The sequence below is a fragment of the Gymnogyps californianus genome, chromosome 6 (genome assembly GCF_018139145.2).
Source record: "Gymnogyps californianus isolate 813 chromosome 6, ASM1813914v2, whole genome shotgun sequence".
NCBI classification, from domain to species: domain Eukaryota; kingdom Metazoa; phylum Chordata; class Aves; order Accipitriformes; family Cathartidae; genus Gymnogyps; species Gymnogyps californianus.
In genome coordinates, this window is record NC_059476.1 from 16,625,559 (window position 1) to 16,647,856 (window position 22,298).

Here is a 22,298-nt window from a genome sequence, read left to right on the forward strand (position 1 = left end):
CAGCCACCAGATGATGAGGACCAAGCCTGACCCTCCATCCCCACCGAGTGCCCAGCCTGGGGCCACGGAAGCTACCCCTGAGCCCGGGGGTGACCCCGCTAGCCCAACACCCCCTGCTAGCCCAATGCTGGCATGTCGGACAGGGCCGAGTGGCATGTTGGAGCATTTGGGGGACAGCACCCCGGATCCAGCTGGGGACCTCTCCCAGCACCCAGGAGAGGGTGTCCTGCAGCTGGCAGGGCCGGGCAACGGGGGCAGTGCGCCCAGGCTGGCATGGGAGGTTGCAGGTCCAAAAGCCCAGGAGGAGGAGAGGGAGTGTGGGGGGTCTCTCCTGGCAGGGCAGAGCAAGAGCTGTGCCGCTGGGGTGCCAGAGGAGGAGAGGTGGGGAGGCACGGCTGAGCTCACTGGGGAGAGCGCCTTTGATGCACCAGGAGGAGCCAGCTGCGAACCCAGGTGCTCAAGGGGTGGCACGGGCGATGCACCAGTGCTCCCAGGGGAGAACACCCCAGGGCAGGGCATTGTCAGCCCATCCCAGCTCCCACCCGGCAAGGAGGAGAACACTGCCGGTGCCGGGTATCCCGGTGGGGAGGGTGACCCGGTGCCCGCTGCGGAGGGAGCAGGCAGCACCTCTGCCTGCACAGACAGCAGCACCGTGGCTGAGAGCGGCCCACTGGATACTGATGAGGAACCGGAGAGCGGCACGTGGGAGGGGGCGCCCCCAGAGAGCCGTGAGCCCCCGCTGCCCCTGGAGCTGCTGTGCCACGGCGTAGAGGCACTCTCGCCCATGGCCTGGGCCGAGGAGCCGGCGGGGGCAGACAAGGATGCTGGCTCGCCGCAGCAGCACCGGTGCAGCCAGGAGGCCGAGGAGGAAGAGGGAGGTCTCTGCAGCGACTCCCCAAAGGCAGAGCGTGCCAGTGCTGGGACGCCGAGCCAGGCCAGCCCAGGTGCCGAGGAGAGCTGGGACGCGCTGTTCAACGACGATGGGGACTGCCTGGACCCGCGCCTGCTGGAGGAGGTATGTCCTGCGAGCCGGTGCCCGTGGGGATTTGCAAGGACGGTGGCTGCTGCCTGCTGGGACGTGGGGACAGGGGTCCGAGGGGGTTGGCTGTCCCCGTGTCCTCCGGGGTGGGTGCATGGAGAGGCGGGCTGCACCTGGGACACGCAGCCAGCCTGGCTGCGCTGCCTGCTGTCAGGGCCAGCCGTCCCCAAATGCAGGAGCTGCCTGCGGTGCCAAAACGCCTGGGACCTCCACCCTCCCCCCCAGGCTGGTTCCCATCCCATCCCGTGGTGCCGATGAAGGCTAGGGGAGAGCTTCCCTCTATAGTACATAAAGCGCACCCAGTAAAACCTGCTCGAGCGCCGTAAACCGCAACTGCACCCTTGTGAAACCGGGGCTGGTGATAAAGAAATGGGCTGAGACGTATGGGCTCCCATTGAAATAGCAATGGGAAGTTTCCTCGAAACTACAGCTTCTTAATCAGCTGTGGCTCATTACCATCCCCTCCTGCACGCGTGTGGCTGAATTTACTACAATTAGCTGCTTAGCACCGGGACCCACGCCGTTATCCTGCCGTTTGCAAGGAAAGCTCGGCTTCTGCAGTGAGGCTGCATATCCCTTATTGCATTTTAAATCAGTAGCGTCAAACCGGTAATTTTCCAAATGACATTAATGTGCCCAAAGTAACAAACAGCGCTAATATTGTTACAGCCAGCGTCTGTCCACCCCGGGCTGGAAGCAGGGTGTGAAGTGGCGGATGGTGCCTGATAACAGCTTCTGGGAAGGGATGAGATTAACTCAAGAGCATCGTTACTGAGGAGCATTGGTACCCACCTCGTCCATGGGGCCGTGCTCGGGCTGGTGTGTCCTTGCCAAGCCTGGCGTGGGGCTGGGACAGGGTGTGGGGAACGCAGGGCTTGCCTCCGGGGCTGCTCGGAGGGCGACATGGAAGAGCTTTGGGTACCTCCATCCCTGCCTGGCTGTGCTCCCTCCGCCTGCAGTCCCCCACCCTCCAGCCAGGAGTTTGCAGTGAGTGCCAGTGTGAGGGGACAGCGCTGCTGCTCCGACGGCAGCTGGCACACACGGTGCTGGCACTGGCTTTCCATGGGCTGGCACGGGGGGCACGGCTTCATCCTCAGGCACAGCGGAGCGGCTGCCTGGCCCTGCTGGGGAGGCAGGACAGGGAGGGCCTGTGTTATGGTGCAGCCATAGGATGCTGCAGGCAAGGTTGTGCCATGCAGCACTGGTGCTAACTGTGAACAGGCCTGGAGCATCCGTGTTAGCTCCTCCATGCACAAGCTCTGAGCAAAGTTTGAGCTTTCCAGGGAGCTTCCCAAAATGGGTGAATAAGAACCTGAAAAAGGGATTTATCAATTAAAAGTTGCCATCGTCACCCCCCTGCAGATTCCCATGCCAAGTGTCATGCTTCCTGAGCTCTCCGAGCTCTCGGCAGGCGGACGTGGCTGCTTGGGGAGGGCGCAGGCTCTTGGGGAGATGGAGCTGTTGTTAATTAACAAAAAGGACAAGAAAATTAGTAGCGTTCTTCCTCGTAACCGAATCCTTATGCGCTGCGGATAGCCGGCAGAGAGCAAGATTTATGACGTTCTGTGTGGAGGAGAGATTTCTGATAGGGGACGGCTCTTTAATCTAGCAGGAAAAAACACCATAGTGAGATCCATTGGCTGGAAGCTGAAACCAGACAAATTCAGAGTAGAAATCAGTTTCAGCGCAGAGGGTAATTAAGCACTGCGACCATTTCCTTGCAGGCTCGGTGGACTCTCCATCAGCCGGCACGGTGGGGCGAGGGCTGTGGTGCGTGCGTGCCGGAGGCCATGGTGCATGTGTGCCGGTGCACACCTCCCCTCTAGCTCTGGAGGTGCGCTCTCGGAAAGCGAGCAGCAGCATAAGCGAGCGACCACGGACCCCTCCAATGTGCTCCGGCAAGGGTGCATCTTTATAGAGCAGTGAGGCATGGCGGACAGGCTTCATTTCCTGCCTCTGCAGTCCGTCTGTCCATCCGTCAGCAGACCCTTCCCAGTGCCAGGTGCCTGCCAGGGCTGGGGTCCGTACCCCAGCTCCCGCTCCCTGCCCTGCCCCACGGCTGCGGGGCTGCAGGCACCCTGCATGCCCAGGCTGGCAGCACGGGGGAACCTGATGAGCCGTGCCTGCCGTGCGGCTGAGCCCGGCTGCCAGACGGCTCCCGTCCTTGCTGCCCCGCCACATTCGGTGATTTGTGAAGGTCAAGGACTGCTCCGGCACTCTGTGCTCCTGCTCTCTAATCATCTTCCCGGTGCCTGGCACTACCCGAGTGCTCCGCTCCCTCAAGCGGCACCACAGGGCTTCATCCTGCCCGGGGACCGCTCCTTCGCCTCCCCTGAGCGGGCAGGGGGTGCCTGACAAGCGCGCTGCCCCACACGGGGTGCGCTCAGTTAATGGGTGATGGTGGTGGGGCAGGTGGCTCTGCCGGCAGTGCTAGCCTGTCCCGTGAGCTCCATAACTCAGCTCTACCCTCCGCCGGCATCCAGCCGCCCTGGCAGCACCCCCTCACCTGCCGTGAATCCATCTTCCCCATAAAATTGTCGGAACGAGCACTTTTTATTGACTGAGCTGGCTGGGATTTATGGACTCTAACCTTCCAGCTGTAGTGTGCTCTGCTACGATCGCTTGGGGGATCGGGCTGGGAACCCGGCTGAGTTATGTACCCACTCGCCAGCACCGCGCTGGCCCCACGCTTCAGCGGGGACAGGGGAGCTGCCACCGACTTTGGGCTGCGCCTGGCCCGGTGTCGCAGCCGGAGCGGGGCCATGAATCCTCTTGGCCACTGGCACGGTGCAGTTTGGAAAGCAGAGGTGCAGCAAGTGGTGCCGACCGGCACCAATGCTGCGGGGCGGAGGGGAGCAGGGGGCGGCTGCACCCCCGTGTTGTGGCAGTGGGAGACTGCTGCCTGTGTTTTAAAATGAAGGTTGAAAAATGGGAGAGGTAGAAAAGCACTACAGCCGTCATCTTTTAGGGCTGGAGAAAGTGCCCCGCTGTGAGATACTAAACACGCACAACCCGTTTAGCTTATCAAAAAGAAGATTGAGAAGGGACTTGATTAGCATGAGTAAGTGCCATCACAAGGAGGAGACCAGGGACTGAGGGCTCTTTAATCCAGCAGAGACACAGAACAAGAACCGCTGGCTGGAAAGCAAAGCCAGACAAATTCAAATGAGAAATAAGGCATAAATTTTTAGCCGCGCAGGTGATTAACCACCAGAACTTGCTCCTCAGGGAAGTGCTGCTTTTCCATCTTGGCATCTGGGGTGCCGACGGGTTGCTCCGGTGCATGTGCTGCAGCTGGGGCACGCCAAGCCCAGTGCTCCCACGTCGTGGGCAGACGTCAGTCTTTCCTCCTAGCTTTGCTGTCCTGCTCCTTGTTCCCCAAATGTATTTCGGGTCAGCACATCACTGTGGAAGGAGGGGTGTGCTTGGGGGTGCACATGCTGTCTCACCGGTGCCATTCCTACCGTGTCCCTGGCGGGACCGCAGGGCGCAGCAAGTGAAGGGATGCTGGTAATGGGAAAAGCAAGTGCATGGCGTGAGAGCCCCGGTCGATAACTCCTAATATCTCAATGCCATGAATCCATCTGCAGTGCTGGGGTGGGGCGCGGGGGCTGAACCACTTCCCAGGGAGCGCTTGCCATGGATCGGGAGCTGGCGTGGGGCGGGCGGGCACGGGTTGCTCAGTGCTGTGCCTCTCCCACACCTCTAGCTCTCGGGGGGTGAGAAGCACCGGGAGAGCCAGCAGTCACCCCGCTTCGACTACTATGGGGCTGAGCCCGCCGCACTGGACCTCAGTGATGCCGAGCTGCCCCACGTCATTGAGATCTATGATTTCCCCTCGGATTTCCGCACTGAGGACCTGCTGCGTGTTTTCTGCAGCTATCAGTGAGTCTGCTGGCAATGCCCCATCCCTGGTGCTGGGGTCCCCTGACTGGGCTCTGCTCTGGGCCCCTGCCCACCCAGTGCCGATGCCTTGCTGAGCTTCCCTCTCTCTGGCAGGAAAAAAGGCTTTGATATTAAGTGGGTGGATGATACGCACGCCCTGGGCATCTTCTCCAGCCCCATAACAGGTACTGCTCCCAGTTTGGCTGGGGATGGGCAGAGGGGAGGCATCCCTGCCTCTCCCGTGGCCAGATCCTGGGCATGGGGCTGGCCCTGCACGTGGACACCACTGCTTTCTCCCTGCAGCACGCGATGCCCTCAGCACCAAGCACCTGATGGTGAAGACGCGCCCACTCTCCCAGGGCACCCGCGCCTCTAAAGCCAAAGCCAGGGTGTATGCCGGTGAGTGATGCTGCCCCGTGCCAGCTTGTGCTGTGGTGCTTGTGCTGCAGCATCTTCATCCCGAAAACTGGGGAGGGACGGGGCAGCCGGCACGACTCCGCAGCACTTAAGTGCTGCGGAGTCGTGCCGGCTGCCCCGTCCCTCCTGGGATGCCCCTACTGATGTCCCCCATCTCTGCTTACCCAGACTACCTGCAGCCAGCCAAGGAACGCCCTGAAACATCAGCTGCCCTGGCCAGGCGGCTGGTGATCGGTGCCCTGGGAGTACGCAGCAACCAGACGCCAGCCCAGCGAGATGCCGAGCGGAGGAAGCTGCAAGAAGCCCGGGGTGAGATTTGGATGCCCAGGGGGGCTGCGGTGTGGGGGGACCCTCCTCGTGGATGCCCCTTCTCACAGGGTGCTGGGTGGGAGGGGGGTGCACCAGGGTGGGCTCTGGCCACCTCCGTGGGGAAGTAGATGGCTGTGGGGTGATGGGGACGTGGGGTTGACCCTCCTCTTGTCTCTGCAGAGAGGAAGCGCCTGGAGAACAAGCAGCGGGAGGATGCCTGGGAAGGCCGGGACTAAGCCGGGAGGCTGCACCTTCAGCCCCACTGGGAACCCCCCTGGGGGGCCTGGGCCCCTCTCTGCGGGCAGGCAGGGCAGCATCTCAGAGCTGGGATGGATCCTGCACCGCATCCAAAAGCACTGGGCTGCTTCACCAAAAGGGCTGAGCAGGACACGCACAGGCTGGTTGCTGCCGTGCGGATGCTGTTGCCGCCAGGCAGCGCTGCCCATCCTGCCCAGGGCAGGACCCCTGGTGCTGCCTGCTGCAGCAGGAGCAGCCAGCGGGACGCGGGGAGCTCGGCAGCGAGCACGCGGGGCCGTGCGGGGCGGCCCTGGCCACCTGGCAGGGCCTTGCGAGTGAGAGTTTCTGTCCTTTATTTTGCTAATAAATACCATTTATTTTACTGTGCCTGGCCTGGCTGTGGCTCTCTGTGCTCCTGTGTGCCGGGGGGCTTGTGTGCCAGGGGCTGCCGCGCATGGCCCCTGCCGCTGTGGGGATGTCCACCCCTCCCAGGTGGTGGGTGTCCCTGGTGGGTGGGTGGGGGGTGCAGGCAGGAGGGGTCAGGCAGGGCAGCGGGCAGGAATGTGCTGGCAGGGACCCTGTTTACTTCCGCGGAGCAGCTGCGGCCCCGAACAGCAGGGCCCTTGTCGGTGCGCGGGCAGGGCCACGTTCCCAGCCCCGCGCGGGGCTGTGATGTGGCTGTGCTGTCGGCCCTGGCGGGCTGGGGGCTTCCTGCCCTGCCCCAGTGCGGGGGCACGGGCAGGCGGCTGGGACCTGCCTTTGGCTCCTCTGCTTTGCATCGTCTCTCAGCACCCAAACAACAGCCCTGTGTGCCACAGCACTCTCACCCTGTAGCCCCGCAAACTCCCGGGGCCACAGTTTATGGGGCTCCTGTGCCCTTCGCAGCAGGTGGGGACAGGGACGGTGCTTTTCTGCCACCCCTGCCAGTGGTTTGCGTGTTTTCAGTCATGGCTGCCTCACCCCAGCCTGTGCTGAAGGGCTTGTGTGACTGCCCTGTGTTCCCTGGCTGTCCCCCAGATTGGCAGCGGTGGAGCTGGTCATGACCCCATGGCGGTGGCTGCCTGCCCCTGTGCCAGCGGCGCTGCCAGCTGGGAGCCGTCTTGGCCGCCGCTCCCAGCTGCTCGTGGCTCAGCCAGTGGAAATTTCAGGGTGCGAAGCTGCTCTCATGCGGAAAGCATCTTCCCCACCATCCGGCATCCCTTGAACCCCGACCTTGGTGGAGCGAGCCTCTGCTGGCATGTGCCTTGCCACGGCCGCTGGCCTCGGGCCACCCCAGTGTGTCATCGCCATCCCTGGCAGCTCCTCCACATGTGGGGAGTATCATGTGTGGGTACAACCCAGCCTGTCCTGGCTGTGCAGGGCCAAGGCAGGTGCTGGCAGCCCCCCACCCCGGGCTGGTGTCTGCCGGCAAGGTGGGGACGGGCAGGAGTGTGCAAGAGGGGTGGCACTGCCCGGTAGCTGGCAGTACAGAGTGTGGGTCGGTGGTGAATATTCACATTTATTTCCTTTAAAAAAAATTTGCTAGAAACCACAGGAGGAAAGAAACACCGAGAGCAAGGGCATGGTGTCCCCTGTGTCCCCACCCTGTGCCCAGGAGCAAGGGCTTTGAGGGGCAGAGTGGCCCCATCCCTGCTCCTACGGCTGGGAAGCTGCCAGGGCAGCTTGGGAAAGCCCAGCGTGGTGGCTGCAGCAGCCACGGCGGCTGGTGGGCTGGCTGCCGGCCCATGCTGCCACAGAGCTGGCCAGGTCCCTTTGTGCGCACAGGGTCAGCCAGTTCAGGGCCAGGGTGCCCTGGCCGGTGGGGACTGCTGGCAGCAAGCCGGAGCTGCTTGGCACCGGCCACATGCAGGCAGCCAAGGGGCTGGTGGCCCTCAGTGGCAGAGGGGGGAACACTGCCTGGCTGAGGACACATCGCCTAGACCAGGGTTGTTCCCAGCTGGGACTGGCTTCACAGTCCTTCTGGGGAAGAGCACAGGGGAAGGAGCAGGGGATGGTGGGGTTGATAAGGGGGTACCGTCTCTCCCATAGCACAGCATCCATCTCCCATCGCACAGCACCTTTATTGAGGACAGGACTGGTGCGCAGGTGGCAGTGGCCGGAGCCTGTCCTGGGTCTGCTGGGGCCGGGGAGGCTGGGTGGGCAGGCTGAGGTAGTCGTCCTGGGGGGGGGCACCAGAGCTGCAGAGCTGCAGTACCTGGGTCCCCTCTCGCAGGTCCCACCGGCAGCACGGGGCTGGGCACCCCCAGGCGCTCCCCACTGGCCCCGCTGCTCGTCTCCATCCTCTGCGGCAGCATCAATAAATACAAGAGTTGTCGAGTCCCTGAGCTCAGTCCGGTGCTGCCGGGGCACAGGGGCTGGGGCGCGGGAGCCAGGCTGCCCCGCGGCGCTGCTGAGAGTGTGCCGATGCCGGAGGGTCACACGAGGTTGTTGGCCAGGCGGTCCTGTTGCTCCAGATCACTCACCACGTCGGCGCCGTAGGCATCGCCTGGGGAGAGTGACGGTGTGGGTGGGTGGGGGGGACACGGGACCTGCAGCACTGCCAGCCCTGTCCCTTCCTCTCGCCCTGCCCACCGTGCCCCCTATGCTCCTGTCCCTCCGTACTTGTGTGGCAGCCGTGCATCCAGACGCGCTGCCCATCATACTTGCACTGGCACCGCATCACGTTGTTGGAGAAGTCCGACTCGGCCACCTCGTGCTTGGGGTTCACAACCACCTGCGGAGAGCGAGGGGCAGGGCTGGGGGCACTGCTGGCCCCCTCTGGAGTGCCACCATGTCTTGGCCAGGCAGGGCTGTGGCATGCACCATGGGGTGCAGAGCAGCACCCCGATGTGCAGGGTAAGGGGTGCTGGTGGTGCCCAGGGAAGGCGGCCCCCAGCCCTGAGTTCCGGTGGCTTGGTGCCCCCCCTGCCCCTCCGTCCCCATACCTGGAAGGTGTAGCTGCCTGGCGGCACGTCGGTGATATCGATCCACTGGCAGTCGATGTCGTGGCGATAGGTGTCCCAGCACCCCACGCTCACCCCCTGCTCCCCAAAGTTGGCACAGGCAAAGCGTCGCTGCAGCCCTGTGGGAGGGAGGGGAGGTGAGGGAGGGCATGAGCAGAGCCCCCCCTTGGGGAGCAGGATCGGGGGGGGTCACTGGCAGCTCTGTGGCTGGTACCTACCCTCGGGGCAGTTGGTGTCCTCCAGGCAAAAGCTGGCCTTGTGCCCTTCGGCCACCTTGGAGCCGTTGAGCGTCAGCAGGTCGTAGTGGGTGAAGACCTCAATGCTGTGGAAGTGCCTGTGGGAACAGGGGCCGAGCGCGGGGCTGGTGCCCAGCTGGGGAGCATGCAGCCGGCCCAGCCGCCCAGCCGGGAGCAGGCAGCACCCAGAGGCTCTGAGCAAATTACAGCCTTGAAGCCAAATAAAGCCATAATGATAGTGCCAGCGCGGACGCTGCTAATTACCCCAGGCGGGCCAGCCTCTGCGGGATGGGTGCCACCATGCCCTGCCTGGCCCGGGGAGGGGGCAGCCCCCTGCCAGCTCCTGCCCACGGGCCACTCACCGGTGGCACTGGTGCCAGGTCCAGGCATGACGCCCCATCCTGGGTCGGAAATCGGCTCTGCCCAGGTTGTGGATCTGGGAGGAGAAGCGGAGGAGGCGACGGTGGCCGTAGGGCCAGTGCATGTGGTCAGCGGAGCGGGAGAGGCAGCGCTCCTCGTGGGCACAGTACAGCAGCCCCAGCGGCCGGTCCTCCAGGTAGGCTGTCTCCTGCACCAGCTGGGCGTTCATCACCAGGTCCGGGGCGTCTGGCACAGAGGGGATTGGCAGGGATGGAGCAGGGGATCCGCACCCCGCATAGCCCTCCCAGCTCTCTGTGCCAGAAGAAGGGGGTGCCCCCTCCCAGCAGTACCCTGTGGGTTCCCGGTACTCACGGGCGGTGCAGGTGACTCCTGCAGAGAAGCGTCCCCCGCCGCTGGGGCAGTGGACGGGGCCGTGGCGCTGGCACTGCTGGAGAGCCAGTTCGGTGCCGGCACAGCGCACCCCACTCATCACCACCCGGGTGGCATCGGGGCTGCCTGCCCAGTACCATGTCTCCTGGGCAGAGGAGGAGCACAGCGCTTGGACCAGCCCTCACACCCCCTGCCAGCACCCACCCCGCCTCCCCTGCCAGCTCCCCTGCCCCAGCACTGCCACCAGGTCTTGTCCCCCTGGACTGTCCCATCCCAGAGCCCCCAGCCACCCCGTGCCCATGCCACACATCCCGTTGGACCCCTCGCAGCCCAGGCCCCAGGCTGGGACCCCGCTCACCTGGAGGGCATGGCTGGCAAAGCCCAGCCCCAGCTGCCTGCAGACAACCATGGCCTCGTTCAGCCCCCACTGCGCACCGCACACTGCGCCCCACTGCAGCTGCCCCTGCACCGGCACCAGCACCTCCACCACACCCTCCTCGGGGCTGCGGCCCCCTGCCAGCCGCACCTGCGGGCAAAGAGGGGCTGAGCTGGAGCATGGGGCAGACCCCCAGCCCTCCCACCCGGCACTGCAATGGGGCAGGCAGCCCCATGCATCCAGCTGAACATCTCCCCCACCTTCCTCTTCCTCCTTTCCTTCCCACAAGACCACTTTTGCCAACAGCTCATCCTGCAGACCCCCATCAGCGTGCTGCTCTACGTCCTCCCCCATCCCCTGGGCCACCCCGGGGCTGCTCTGAGCATTCACATTGGGCACAGAGCTTGTGGGGCAGGGGCTGTGCAATGGGGCTGGGGCTCCACAGGCTCTGAGGAGGAGGCAGGGGCTCACCTGGCTCTGGAAGTCCATGTGGGGCACGTGGCAGCGGACGGCGGCATCAGCCTCGTGCCGGCACCCGCTCTGCTCGGCGTCCTGGAAGTGGCACTCACCCAGGGAGCGCTCGTGGCCAGTGCACCGTAGCTCACTCATGTGGATGGGCCCTAGCCCTGAAGCAGAGGGAGGGTCAGCACTCCCTGCTCTGTGCCCATCATGGAGCAGGGAGGACCCCCACCCTCCTTCCCCCAGTCTGGGTGTTACCTACAGGAATGGGGCTGTCTGTGGCAGAAGCAGCCAGGGGACCCCCATCCCAGTGCAGGCTGGAGCTGCGTGGACATCCCAGGGTGCTCCAGCAGTACCCAGTAAACCAGGGGCTTTCCCCATCATGCTCCACCAAGCCCAGCAGCGTCCCAAGTCCCTGCCATGCCACCCGCCTCACCTTGCCCCATCTGGGCTCCCACCAGGGCCTGCTTTGCCGTCCCGTAGCCCAGCTGCCGGCATACCACGCTGGCCGCAGCCAGGTCCCACTGCTTGTCACACACGGTGCCCCACTGCCCATGGCGCAGCACCTCCACCCGGCCCTCACCGGCGTGGGTGCCCGCTCGCAGCCGCACCGGGAGCACCTGGGCATAGGGAGCAGCCGGTCAGTGGCCCCAGGGCATGGTCACCCGCCTGCACCGTGGGCATGAGTGCAAACAGGGTGGCCAGGTGCTGCCCGGCTCCGGGACCCTCCGTCGGCAGGATGGGGCACGGGGCCATGCTGGGGCTTACCTTTCCCGGGGAGGTCTTGCTCCTGCCCTTGCCCGTGCCTTTCTGGAAGGCAGGGCCAGGGAGGCAGCTGACGATGGCGTGCATGCCATGAGGGCAGGCGTGCTGATGGGGGGCCGGTGGGGCCACCTGTGTGGGGCAGCGGGCCAGGTGGGGCTCCGTGCCCTGGCACCGCACCCTGTGGACCCAGAAGCTGTTCTTCTGGCTGAGGGTCTTCAGGCTGCCGAGGGAGAGGAGCAGGGGCCGGCATCAGCTCGGGCACAGGAGACTCTCCCCCACCCAACACCTGCGCTGGGTGCCCACCCAGGGTGCCCCTGCCTGCCCTACCCTGGGCTGAGCCCTACCTGGAGCTGGGGTCCTTCAGCTTCATGTTCCAGAGCTTCCTGTGGGTGCACAGAGCCGGGAGGTTGTAGGGGGCCATGTCGACCCTGCAGGGCTCCACACCTCCCACCACATCATCCCTGCCCTCCCCAGCACCCCGTGGCAGGAGTTGGAGCCGTGGGGTCCTCCCACGGCACGGCAGGGTGAGGACAGGTCCTCTCCCCACTGGCAATTACTGTGCCAAGCCCGGCTGTGCCGTGTGCCCCGGCGGGACTGTGCGACTCCTGGCACCCGCAGTGGCTCATTACGGTCTGTATTTATAGCCCCAGCCCGACGTGGGGGTGGAGGGGCCGAGGGCTGCTTGCTGCTCCTTTCCTTCCACCCACGCTTTGCCGGCCATGGCTGATGACCTTCCCCACAGCCTGCCGGCTGCTACTGAGCCCAGCTCTGCCCCTCATTGAGACCCCAAGAAGGGGACCCAGGCATGGCCAGGCCATACCAGCACCCCACACACCCACCCACGTGTGCATCCCTTCCCCGACACACCCCACTGTGGGGGTCTCTTGCCCCCCCAGTGTGTCCAGCCATGCACCCTGCCCCATGTGCCCCATGGCTGCAACGTGGGTCTCTCACATCCCTACCGGTAGAAGCTGGTGTTGACATGCTTCTCCTGGGGGAAGCCCAGCATCCCGCAGATGACACGGCTGTTGTTCCTGGTCCAGCCGGCGTCGCACACCTGCCTCCAGTGCCCGTTGTGCTTCACCTCCACGGCACCCTCCATCACCGGCATGCTCAGCTTGGCCCGTGCCAGAATGGGCTTGAGCCGCACCTCCTCCAGGCTCAGCCCCGGCACCTGCTGCGGTGGGCACAGGGGTGGGCACGGGGGCTCCAGCATCGAGTGCAGGGTGTTCAGGATGGGGACAAGGGGAAGGGTCAGAGGGACCTGCTCCAGTCCCCCTGGTGTACCCTGCTGGGCACAGGGGAACCCCATGGCCCCCCACTCACCTTTCCCAGGTGACCAGAGGTGGTGGTTTGGGGGGGGCCACCGGGCAGGCGCTGTCCCGAGCACACCACGCCAGCGTCCTCCCCGTGGTGGCAGTCACTGGTGCCCCAGCCATTGTGGACGCACTCTGCCAGGGAGCCCTCGCTGCCCCCGCACCGCACGTTGTCCAGCCAGATGGGGCCTGGAGGGACACACACCGGGCTGGGGGGGTCACTGTCGGGGTGGTCCCCATCTCTCTCCCCAGTACCATGGGCCCCATCCAGTGCCCCCCACAGGCTGCCCGCACCCACAGCCCCCCAAGGCTCCCCCAGCCAGTGCTAAGCACACTGCCCTCGCCAGGACCCCTTGCCCCCCCAATTCCCCACCTGCCCCCTACCTTCCCCTTGGCCGTAGGTGGCACTATGGGTCCAGGTGATGGCCGCGGCGTAGCCCAGCTGCCGGCAGGCGACGGTGGCCGCGTGGAAGTCGAAGCCGTCGTCGCAGACGGTGCCCCAGCGCCCCTGGTACAGCACCTCCAGCCGGCCCTCCCCGGCCGGCCCCCGCGGCCCCGCCAGCCGCAGCTGCACCGGGGCTGGCTCCTGCCTGCTGGGGGCCACCCAGCACAGCAGCAGCACCAGCAGCAGCAGGATGGGGCTCGCGCCAGCTGGCATCACCATCGTCATTCTGGGGGTGGGATGCCTGGGGACAGCCCGACACTGAGCCCTTGGGGACCATGGCAGGGTCCATGGGCAGGCTGCTGCTGCAGCCCCCCTGCGCCCCAGGAGCTGGGTGATGGTAGAGGGATATCATGCCCCCTCGCACGGCAGTGACATACCTGTCCCTGCGCTGCAGGGGATGCAGGGGCTGGTCCCTGCCATGCACAGCTCGCAGCATCCCCCACCCTGGGGCTCAGCCCTAGCCCCACACCCACCTGCCCCTTGCCGGGGTCAGCCAGCCCTGGCACAGCCCTCCCAGGCACCCAGAGCCCCGTGCTCAGCCCTGGCTGCCAACAGCCGTGGGCAGCCCCATGAACACTGCCCTGCCCCTGTTGCTTCCTGCCTGCCCCATGCTTCGGGCCATGGGTGGGGGCCCCACAGAGCCCCCCTTATCCCCCATCTGAACCCTGTGCTGGATACCAGGGTCCACTCCCCATCCTGCACACAGCCCCTGTCCCCTATCACCCCACTTCTCCCCCTGCATCCCCACTCAGAGCACTAGTGGGGTTGCTGCTACCCCCTCCAGGTGCCCACACCCCCCCCGGGGCCATCCCCGCACTCACCCTGGCAGGGGGTGACGGTTCAGGACAGGCAGCAGCGTGGGGCAGGCAGTGGTGAAGGGACGCGGTGCTGGCTCACGCCGGCCTCCAGCAGCTCTCCTGCTGCCGAGCACCGCCTGCCGCTGCTTTTATGGTGCGGCGGGGTGGGCCGCCCCGGGTGGGGGCCCACGCTGCCCAGCCCGGCCCCGGCTCCCCCACACCGTGCCTGGAGCCCAGCCCTGCACCCTGCCCCCCCCGCCCCCCGCCATCCTCTGCCACACTGGGGCAAACCTGCCCCTGCCCCAACCCCTGCCCCTCTCCCCACAGCTTGAGGGGTCCGAGCAACCCTGGGACAGCCCCTACCTGCCATGAGCCTGGACCCCCCCCCAGAATGAACTCAATGCCCCCAGTCAGGTATGCCCCCTCCCAGCACCACCGCACCATGGGGCTGGTCCCCAGCCAGGCAGAGCATGGGTTTTCTCGGGGTGACAAACTGCCACACTAGGGACACCCCAAAAGGACACCCCTTGCCCCTTCCCACCCCATGCACCAGCTCAAGTGGGCGCGCAGGCATGGGGTGCCTGGGGCTGCTGCAACGGGGCCAGGACTTGGGGAGCACAGAGACCAAGGGAGGCTGTGGGGTGGTACCAGGAGCCCAGAGCAGGGTCCTCCTGGGGCTCGGGGTATCACCTGGGCCATCCCTGAGCCAGGCTGTCTGCAGGGGTCCCCAGGCACAGCCCCCCCTCCGTGGGACGTGGAGACAGGGGATGCCCCCCCGACCTGCCCCGGGAGCAACCTCCGGCTTGGGGTGCTGCCAGTCCCCGGGGCACCCTACTGCCCACCGCCCCCACCGTGTCACGCTGTGGGACGGGGAAAAACAGGAAGCCCTGTGCCCTCACCGTGGCCAGGGGCCGGCCAGGAATGTGCCGGTGGCCACTGGGCTGTTTGTTTGGAGTCAAAGCAGCTGGTTCCTGCCGGGAGGAGCCAGGATCAACACTGCCGGGAATAGCCGGTGAGCTCATCGCCACGTCCTGCAGGAGCCTCCAGCACCCCCGGGGCGTGCAGGGGTGCACGGCCCTGGGACCCCGTTGCAGGGCACCCTCATCCCAGCCCTATGCCCCAGCCGGGCTTGGGGCACATGCTGGAGCCTCTCCTGGGGTGGGGGTCCTTGGCCACCCTCGATGTCGGGGCGACGGAAAGCCCTGGGGAAGGGCACAGCTGGGGCCAGCAGCGGAGCCCATGACTCATTCGTGTCTCGATGTTTTGGAGCTCAGTTACTCAAGCGTGAGGCCAGGAGACCCCCTGAGCCCCCCCCAAGGCAGATGCTGGCAGGGGTGCAGGGCAGGCAGGTGCTGGGTCCTGCTCCGAGCTCTGCCTCTGCTCCTGGGGGCAGCAAGAAGAGGGCAGCGGAGGGTCCGGTGGGCTCTCGCACACCTGGGACCTGACAGCCTCAACCCGCAGCAGTGGGGGCACTGCATCCTGCTGCTCAGTGTGACCGTGGCAGGCTGGAGGTGTCCCCCCTCGCTGTCGTCCCCCTCGCTGCCACCCCTCAGGGCTCACTGGATGCCAGCACCTGTAGCCCCGGGCAGCCAGCAACTGCAGCAGCTAAAAATGCACTGCCGGCAGCAGGGCAGCCCCGTGTGCGGGAAGCTGTGGGCAGCGGGGTGGGCGTGCGGGGCTATTCTCAGAGGGCTGCGGGACTATTCCTGGCTGGTCAATATTGATTCAGCCAGCTCAGGTGCAACAACTCAGCCTGGCAGCACCGTATTTAGGGCCCGGCGGGAGGCGAGGCGGGCAGCTGAATTGGGAGCATTGTCTCGGGGAGGAAGAGGGCAGGGAGAGGATGTGAGCTCTGTAATCTGCAGCGAGCGGCTCCCGGCAGCAGCCCGGGAGAGGGGCACACCCCAGGCCTGCCGCCGGCTGAGGGGTGGCCAGCAAGAGCCGCCGGGCTGCACAGAGCATCTGCCCTGGGGATGGAGGGATGGGGCCAGAACATGTGCAGGTGACTCCCGGCCGGAATGGGTGGGGAGGTGTGTGGGGTGCGGGGGGGCAGCTGCCAGTCCTGGCTCCTGCAGCCTCTGAGCTGCTGGGCGCGTGGCTGCTGTACACACAGCCACCAAGGGCCGGGGGGACAGAGGACAGCTGGGGGCTCCAGGTAGCAAAGCAGGTCTCAAGCAGCTCCCTGGTTCACTGCTTGTTCTAGGCACCTTGGGGTGGTCCAGGCCAGCCCGGGGCTGGGTGGCTCCAGCCAAATAGCCCTGCATGCACCTGAGCCTGCATCAGTGAGCAGAGATGAGGGCGAGGGGCTGGTTGTCCCCATTCACTGCTCTGGGACACACCTGTCCCCTCTGGCAGCTCCCCCAGGGCTTCATCACCAGCCACAGTGCAGATGGCACAGTGCAGCCCCCCATGCCGGCACGTTGGGAGCTGCACGAAGAGCTGAAAAACCACAGCGAGAGTGCTCAAGACAGAGCCCGGGCCAGGGTTTATTTCCATGGGTGCAGGCAGGGGCTGAGCGAGGCTCGCCATGGCCGCCCGGTCCCCAGGAGCCACCCGGGCAAGGCTGGGCTGTGGCGGGCTGGAAGCAGCCATGTGTTCAAGGTGACAGTAGCAGCTGGGAGTACAAGGGACCCTGCCAGCCTGCACCCCCCAGCTCTCAGGGGATGCTGCTGCCCTGCAGTGCCCGGGAAGCAAGTTGGGGACAGGCAGGGCTCTGCATGGGGTCAACACGGCTTGCTGCAGCCACAACCCTGCATAGGCGAAGTCGGTGTCACCACTGCCATCAAAGGCGCCTGAAATCCTCGAGGGCCACCTGGGCAGCATTGCGTCCCGCTGCTCCCATCACTCCTCCTCCTGCAAGAGAGCAGAAATGGGGAGTGGTGGGCAACTCCAGCCCCAGGAGATGGGGCCCAGGGTTGCACTGGCAGAGCTGCCCCACCTCCCTGTCCGTGCGAGGGCAGAGAGGGGAGTGGACACCCCCCCATCCCATGCTGCCCTTGCACCTCTTCCACATGCCCCTGCCCTCCTCCTGCAGCCCCCCAGGAGGGTCCCGGCTCCCAGCCCTGCTCACCAGGGTGGGCTCCGCTTCCACACAGGTACAAGCCAGGAATTGGGGACCGGTAGCCCGAGTAGGATGGTGCCGGCCGGGCAAAGTACAGCTGGTCCAGAGACATCCCTCCATGGAAGATATTCTGCAAGCAGAGCTCTGTGTGAGCTGGCTGTGCCTGGCCCAGGGCTGTGTGCGAACCAGCACCAGCATCAGAGTGATGCTCAGAGCCTGTATGGTACCCACCCCACCGGGCAGCCCAAAGATCCTCTCCAGGTCTGGTGGCGTCAGGATGTCCCTGCCGATGACAGATGCCTTGAACCCCGGGGCATAGGCTTCGATGCAGTCGAACACTAGAGAGGGATGGAAAGACTGGCGGGCAGCTTGGGGGGGACATGGTGGCCAGCCTCTGAGCAGCTCCAGGGCGGCTCTGCCCATGGGCAGGGACCAGCGTTCCTGGAGTTACCCAGGTCCATGTATGCATTACGTACCCGTGTCTGCGTATGCATTTCTGGCCTGCTCGTCCCAGGGCCGCCCGCCCGCCAGCACAGAGGGGGTGTACTGGGTGAAGAGTGACACGACGTGGCAGCCCTGCGGGGCCAGCCCTGGGTCCAGTGCCGAAGGGATGCAGAGCTCTATCATGGGCCTGGGGGAGCAGGACACCAGCCGGGCAGGGAGAGGGGGACCCAGCCACCCCAAACATCTCCCCCCAGCACCACCCACCATGGCCGTGCTGCCCCTTCCCTGGGGCACTGAGGTGTGCCGGTGCAGGCTCCTACCTGCTGGAGGGGTGCCCTTGGGTGGCCTCAGTGAAAGCCTGGTGCAAGAGGTGGATGCCCTCGCAGTTGAGATGGATGGAGCACTGGTGGTGGGGCAGGGGCCGGCCGTCGCGGGCATTGGGGGCAGCCAGGAAGCTGGGCAGCCGATCCACCGCCACTGGGCGCGGGGACAGGGGAAGCAGGGGAAGCAGGGTGCAGCCTCTTGCTGAGCCTGGTGCCAGTGTCCCTCCAGCGGGGACGGCGGTAGAGGTGGCCCTGACGGTACCTACCATTGATCTTGGTGACTGGGGAGCGTGTGTCAACCTGCCGGATCTGATGGACAAAATCCTTCGGCAGCTGCTCCTGGGATGGGAGATGCCAGTGCAGAGGCTGGCTGTGAGGGGGCAGTGAGGCCAGGGGGATGCCACCATGCCAAGCCCCCACCAGCCCCGTGCACCCTGTACCTGGGGGATGAGCTCCAGGAAGGTGATTTGGGGGGAGGCGTTGGACAACACCAGTTTGCTCCTCACCTCCGTCCCGTCCTGCAGCGTGACGCCCTGCGCCTGCCCGTCCCTGCCCAGCAGCACGTGGCACACCGCCTGGGCAGGCGGAGGGGACAGGACTTCACCAAAAGCATCCCTGCTGCCTGCAGGCCTGCCAGGCAGCTCCCCGTGCCCAGACACCCTGTACCTTCTCAGCAAAGATGTGGGCTCCCTGGGCAGCCGCTGCGCGGGCAATGGCTTGGGACAGGGCCCCCATCCCACCGGCCACGTAGCCCCAGGCTCCCCGCCGTCCCTCCAGCTCACCCATCACATGGTGCAACAGCACGTACCTGTGGTGGCAGGACCCCAGGTTAGCAGCCGGCTGAGGGGATGGGTCTGTCCCCTGCACGGGCATAGTGAGGATGGTGCCACGGCCCCCATAGATGGGACTGTGCCAGCTCATAGGATGCCACTCAGTTACAGGGAGCACCCACCGGCCATGGCTTGACCTGACCTGGGGACAGAGGTGTCCAAACAGCAAAGGGGCAGGTGGGGACCACTCAGGAGAGCCATATGGCGGGGATGGGGGGCAGCCCCTTGCCCAGCCCCAACCCCTGAGCCACCCGGGTAAGGTGGAGCGGGCGGTGGGAGGGAGAGGCAGCGGGGCAGGGCACGGGGTACCGGGGCGCAGCAGAGCCGAGGAGCTGCCAGCACAGAGGATGGCATGGGGGGACGGTGCAGCCATGAGCCCCGGGGGGAAGGGACCCTCACCCGCTGCCGGGGGTGTGGGGGCTGGCCATGGCTCCAATCACTGCATCAGTAGCCAGAGTTGCCTTCAGGGGCTCCGATTCAAACCACTGATCCAGGATCTGGTCCAGGAGGAAAAGAGAGCACCCGGCTGGGGGTGGGGGCTGCCGCAGCACCCTTGCAGGCAGGCAGCGAGGCAGCCGGTGGCTCCACACCGCTACTGCCGGCACTCACCTTGGAGATGGGGGCTGTGAGCACCTCATAATAGTTGGGCAGCTGCCGCCCCAGTGCCAGCCCTGGGGGTGGAGAGGTGGTGTGAGACCTGCATGGCTGTGCCAGGGCTGGCTGCCTGTGCCTGGCTAGGTTTGGGGGTCAGGTGGCGGGACCAGGGTGGGCAAACCTGCCAGAGCCTGCCAGCCTGGCTGGGGCTCCTGAGGAGCCTGTGCCCTGGGAAGGGGCAGCTCTGCATTGCCCGCCCCAGGTGCAGGCAAACACCCGTTGCCATTGGGATCCCCTGGCATCCCAGACGTACCTGCCCGCAGCAGGGGCTGCAGGGCTCGCAGGGCCCTGAGCCGCTGGAGCACAGAACCCTGCCCCAGGGCAGCTGTATCCACCGGGGGGCATCCAGCAGCGGGTCGAGGGCTGACACTAAGCCCCCCATGAACGCCTCGTACTCAGGGTACGCCTAAAAGGGAACAGAGACGGGACAACAGGGACTGTGCCATGGTGGGTGCAATGGATACCCCGCTCGGGAGCATCCCTTCTGCTCCATGGGCAGGGGAGCCCCTCAGGGGCTTTGCCATGCTGGGTGCATACGCCCGTGGTACCTGGGCATCCTTCTGGGAGAACTGAGCGATCTGCCGCTGGGTCTGGGCCATATCGTGCCCCAGCAGGAGGGAGCGGGGAGGGCTCCTGTCCTCCAGCAGCGGGGTGAAGGAGTAGGGGTCCCGCGGGAGCACCCTCAGACCATGCCGCTGCAAGACACGGACGGCAGGACCCACCCTGCGGGGACAGCCTGGCAGCGGGCTCACCCTGCCAGTGTACCGGGAGGTGCCAGCAGCCCGGTGAGGGATGGGTGCCAGTACCTGCAGCTCCAGCTCGGTGTAGATCTGCGGCCGCAGCAGGCTGAGCAGGTACGATGCCCGGGAGAACTTGAAGCCTGGAGGACGTGGGGCAGTGGGGGGTGCCCGTGCCCAGGGCTGGCTGGGGGCAGGGGGAGAGGGGGCGTGCAGGGGTACCTGGCACGATCTCCTCCGTGACAGCTGCACCGCCCAGCACGTGGCGTTTCTCCAGCACAGCCGTGCGCACCCCTGCCCGCTGCAGGTAGGCAGCCTGCGGGGAGCACGGCATCACACTGCCCATCCCTCCAGGTGGGACGTGTCCTCGTTGCCCCGAGCACCCTCTTGCACATGATGCCCCCCTCACCAGGGAGGGCCCCACTCCCCACAGCCCTGTGGGAGCCCCCAGCCCCATGGGCATGGCCACCAACACCCTCCCTTGCCCATGGTGCAGACCCTCCCCAGTCCCCCGCTGTCCCCCGGGGATGGAGGAGAGACAGCACCCCACTCTTGGTACTCACTGCCACCAGCCCGTTGTGCCCTGGAAGAAGAGAGGGAGGTGAGCCAAGCCTGGCATCGGGGCAGTCCCACAGCACAGGGCACCCTGCCATGCCTGGGGCATGGGGCTGCCACAACCACCCAAATAACGGGGTTCTGGACATGGGGATACAGGTGACAAGGAGCATCCTCCCCTGTCCCTACAACCCTGGCCCTAATGGTGCAGGGGAGGGGGACAGAGGTGCTCAAGGCAGATGCCCCACCTGTGCCCTGCACACTGGGGGGCTGCAATGTGTGCCCAGCCATGCTAGACCCCTGCATCCTCCCTGGCATGAGGAGCATGCTGGGGGGTTCTGCAACGTGCCCAGCACTGCTGTGGTCCCCACCTGGCCACTACGCCCCCGGCCTGCCCTAGGGGGAGGGCAGCTGGGGGTCCCCACCGGCTGCCGCAGCCCAGCACTGGCTCCCTCGCCCTGTGTTACCTGCCCCGATCACCACCGCGTCGTACTCCCGCTGCAGCTGGTCTGCAGGCCCAGCATGGGCCAGCCGTGCTCCCGGCAGCCCCGGGGACAGATGCCAGCCCTGCATCCAGCGGGAAGGGCAGCCTGTGCCCAGTCTTGCCCGGAGCCCGGCTGCCATCGCCCCGCAGTGCCCAGCCACAGCTGCCCTGGACCCGGCAGCCTGGACTTTGCTTTCATGGCGGAGCTTTTCCCAGGGCTTCCGGGCACAGGGAGGCGATGGGGGGGGGGCCAGGGCACGGGACACCTTGGCACAGGGCCGGACACTGCGTCCCAGGGCTTGCAGGGAGGCTGGGCAGGACAGGGGCACGCGCCAAGCGCTGCCCCGCAGGCGCTGCCTGTGGCAAGGTGCTGACCTTGGCAGAGCTTTGCTGAGTGCTTGCAGAGGGGCTGGAGACCAGCCCCAATGCTGAGAAGGCAATAGGGTCGGATCCTGCCTGGTGCTCAGCAGGATGCCAGGTGCTCCCCAGCCTGTACCCCAGGAAGGCACTGGGCAGGCAGGTGGGGGCCTGAGAGCCCCCCCAGCCCCTGTTCTGCTCCAAGGAGGACCCAGGGGCATGTGGCTGGGGTGATGGGCTAACAAGCACTGTGGGACAGGGGGAGCTTGGCCCCCCTCGAGCAGGCAAGCCCCAAGCACAGCCCCGACAGCAGTGGGAAAAGGGGCAGCTTGGGGGTACGCTTGGCCCCGAACCCAGCGCTGTTGCTCAGCAAGGCAAATTCCTGCCCAGCAGGACGGGGCAAAGGCCCTGCCGTGGTCCAGTGCTCCCTGAACCGCTGTCCCCAGCCCCAGCGAGCGGCATGGAGCAACAAGGGGCAGCGGCTGCCGGAGTCCCTCAGGGCTGGCCCCAGCCCCAGCTGTGCCTGGGGGGGTTTGCATGTGCAGTGAGCCCCGAAGTGCCTGGGAAACACATAAGCTGCCCCCAGCTTTACCCCCTGTTCACAGCTGAGCTCGGCCCTGCGGCTGACTGGTGCCTGGGCGCCCGGGTGCAGGGAAGGGGGTGCAGGACAGGCTGCACCTCCCCAGAGCCTGCCAAGTCCCTGAGGGCCCTGGGGCATTTGGGGACGAGGGGGAATGGGGACGCACCCTGGGCCATTCCTCCACGTGGGTTTGGCTACACCATTTTGTTCTCTCGCCAAAGCCTGGCGGCAATGCCAAGCCAACGCTATAAATCCTGCTTTGGAAACGCACTTTTCAGCAAGATGGTGATTTGCCAACAA

At 65.8% G+C, this 22,298-nt stretch overlaps 3 protein-coding genes across 3 annotated transcripts; 1 reads left to right on the forward strand and 2 right to left on the reverse strand.

The window, feature by feature from the left end:
- The first annotated feature begins 428 nt into the window (after window positions 1-428).
- On the forward strand, window positions 429-6,046 carry R3HCC1L (R3H domain and coiled-coil containing 1 like). The gene is made up of 6 exons (XM_050899328.1): window positions 429-1,015; window positions 4,749-4,924; window positions 5,039-5,109; window positions 5,228-5,323; window positions 5,510-5,650; window positions 5,831-6,046. The coding sequence occupies exons 1-6, from the start codon at window positions 785-787 to the stop codon at window positions 5,884-5,886; spliced, it is 771 nt and encodes a 256-aa protein (XP_050755285.1). The 5' UTR covers window positions 429-784; the 3' UTR covers window positions 5,887-6,046.
- A 2,255-nt stretch (window positions 6,047-8,301) lies between these two features.
- LOXL4 (lysyl oxidase like 4) lies at window positions 8,302-13,395 on the reverse strand. Its single transcript, XM_050899197.1, has 14 exons — window positions 13,116-13,395; window positions 12,742-12,920; window positions 12,378-12,589; window positions 11,760-11,798; window positions 11,404-11,635; window positions 11,087-11,270; window positions 10,663-10,817; window positions 10,174-10,341; window positions 9,798-9,960; window positions 9,428-9,671; window positions 9,048-9,163; window positions 8,812-8,948; window positions 8,489-8,600; window positions 8,302-8,372 (listed from the first exon to the last, which is right to left on the reverse strand). The coding sequence occupies exons 1-14, from the start codon at window positions 13,393-13,395 to the stop codon at window positions 8,302-8,304; spliced, it is 2,292 nt and encodes a 763-aa protein (XP_050755154.1).
- A 3,282-nt stretch (window positions 13,396-16,677) lies between these two features.
- Window positions 16,678-21,201, reverse strand: PYROXD2 (pyridine nucleotide-disulphide oxidoreductase domain 2). Its single transcript, XM_050899285.1, is given in 17 exon segments — window positions 16,678-16,826; window positions 17,044-17,164; window positions 17,266-17,372; window positions 17,511-17,665; window positions 17,799-17,955; window positions 18,068-18,140; window positions 18,242-18,376; window positions 18,468-18,609; window positions 19,031-19,128; window positions 19,241-19,302; window positions 19,539-19,628; window positions 19,631-19,691; window positions 19,834-19,980; window positions 20,092-20,165; window positions 20,245-20,338; window positions 20,586-20,605; window positions 21,045-21,201. Coding segments are annotated over 17 exon segments (1,764 nt in total). The 3' UTR covers window positions 16,678-16,755.
- Window positions 21,202-22,298: the final 1,097 nt, after the last annotated feature.

Coding starts and splice junctions, on each gene's coding strand:
- LOXL4 (XM_050899197.1), bottom strand. CDS start 13,395: ATGGTGATGCCAGCTGGCGCGAGCCCCATCCTGCTGCTGCTGGTGCTG. Junction 11,636..11,759: donor CTGAAGGACCCCAGCTCCAG/GTAGGGCTCAGC, acceptor CTCCCTCGGCAG/CCTGAAGACCCTCAGCCAGA. Junction 8,601..8,811: donor CAGGCAGCTACACCTTCCAG/GTATGGGGACGG, acceptor CGCTCTCCGCAG/GTGGTTGTGAACCCCAAGCA.
- R3HCC1L (XM_050899328.1), top strand. CDS start 785: ATGGCCTGGGCCGAGGAGCCGGCGGGGGCAGACAAGGATGCTGGCTCG. Junction 5,324..5,509: donor CAAAGCCAGGGTGTATGCCG/GTGAGTGATGCT, acceptor CTGCTTACCCAG/ACTACCTGCAGCCAGCCAAG. Junction 5,651..5,830: donor GAAGCTGCAAGAAGCCCGGG/GTGAGATTTGGA, acceptor TTGTCTCTGCAG/AGAGGAAGCGCCTGGAGAAC.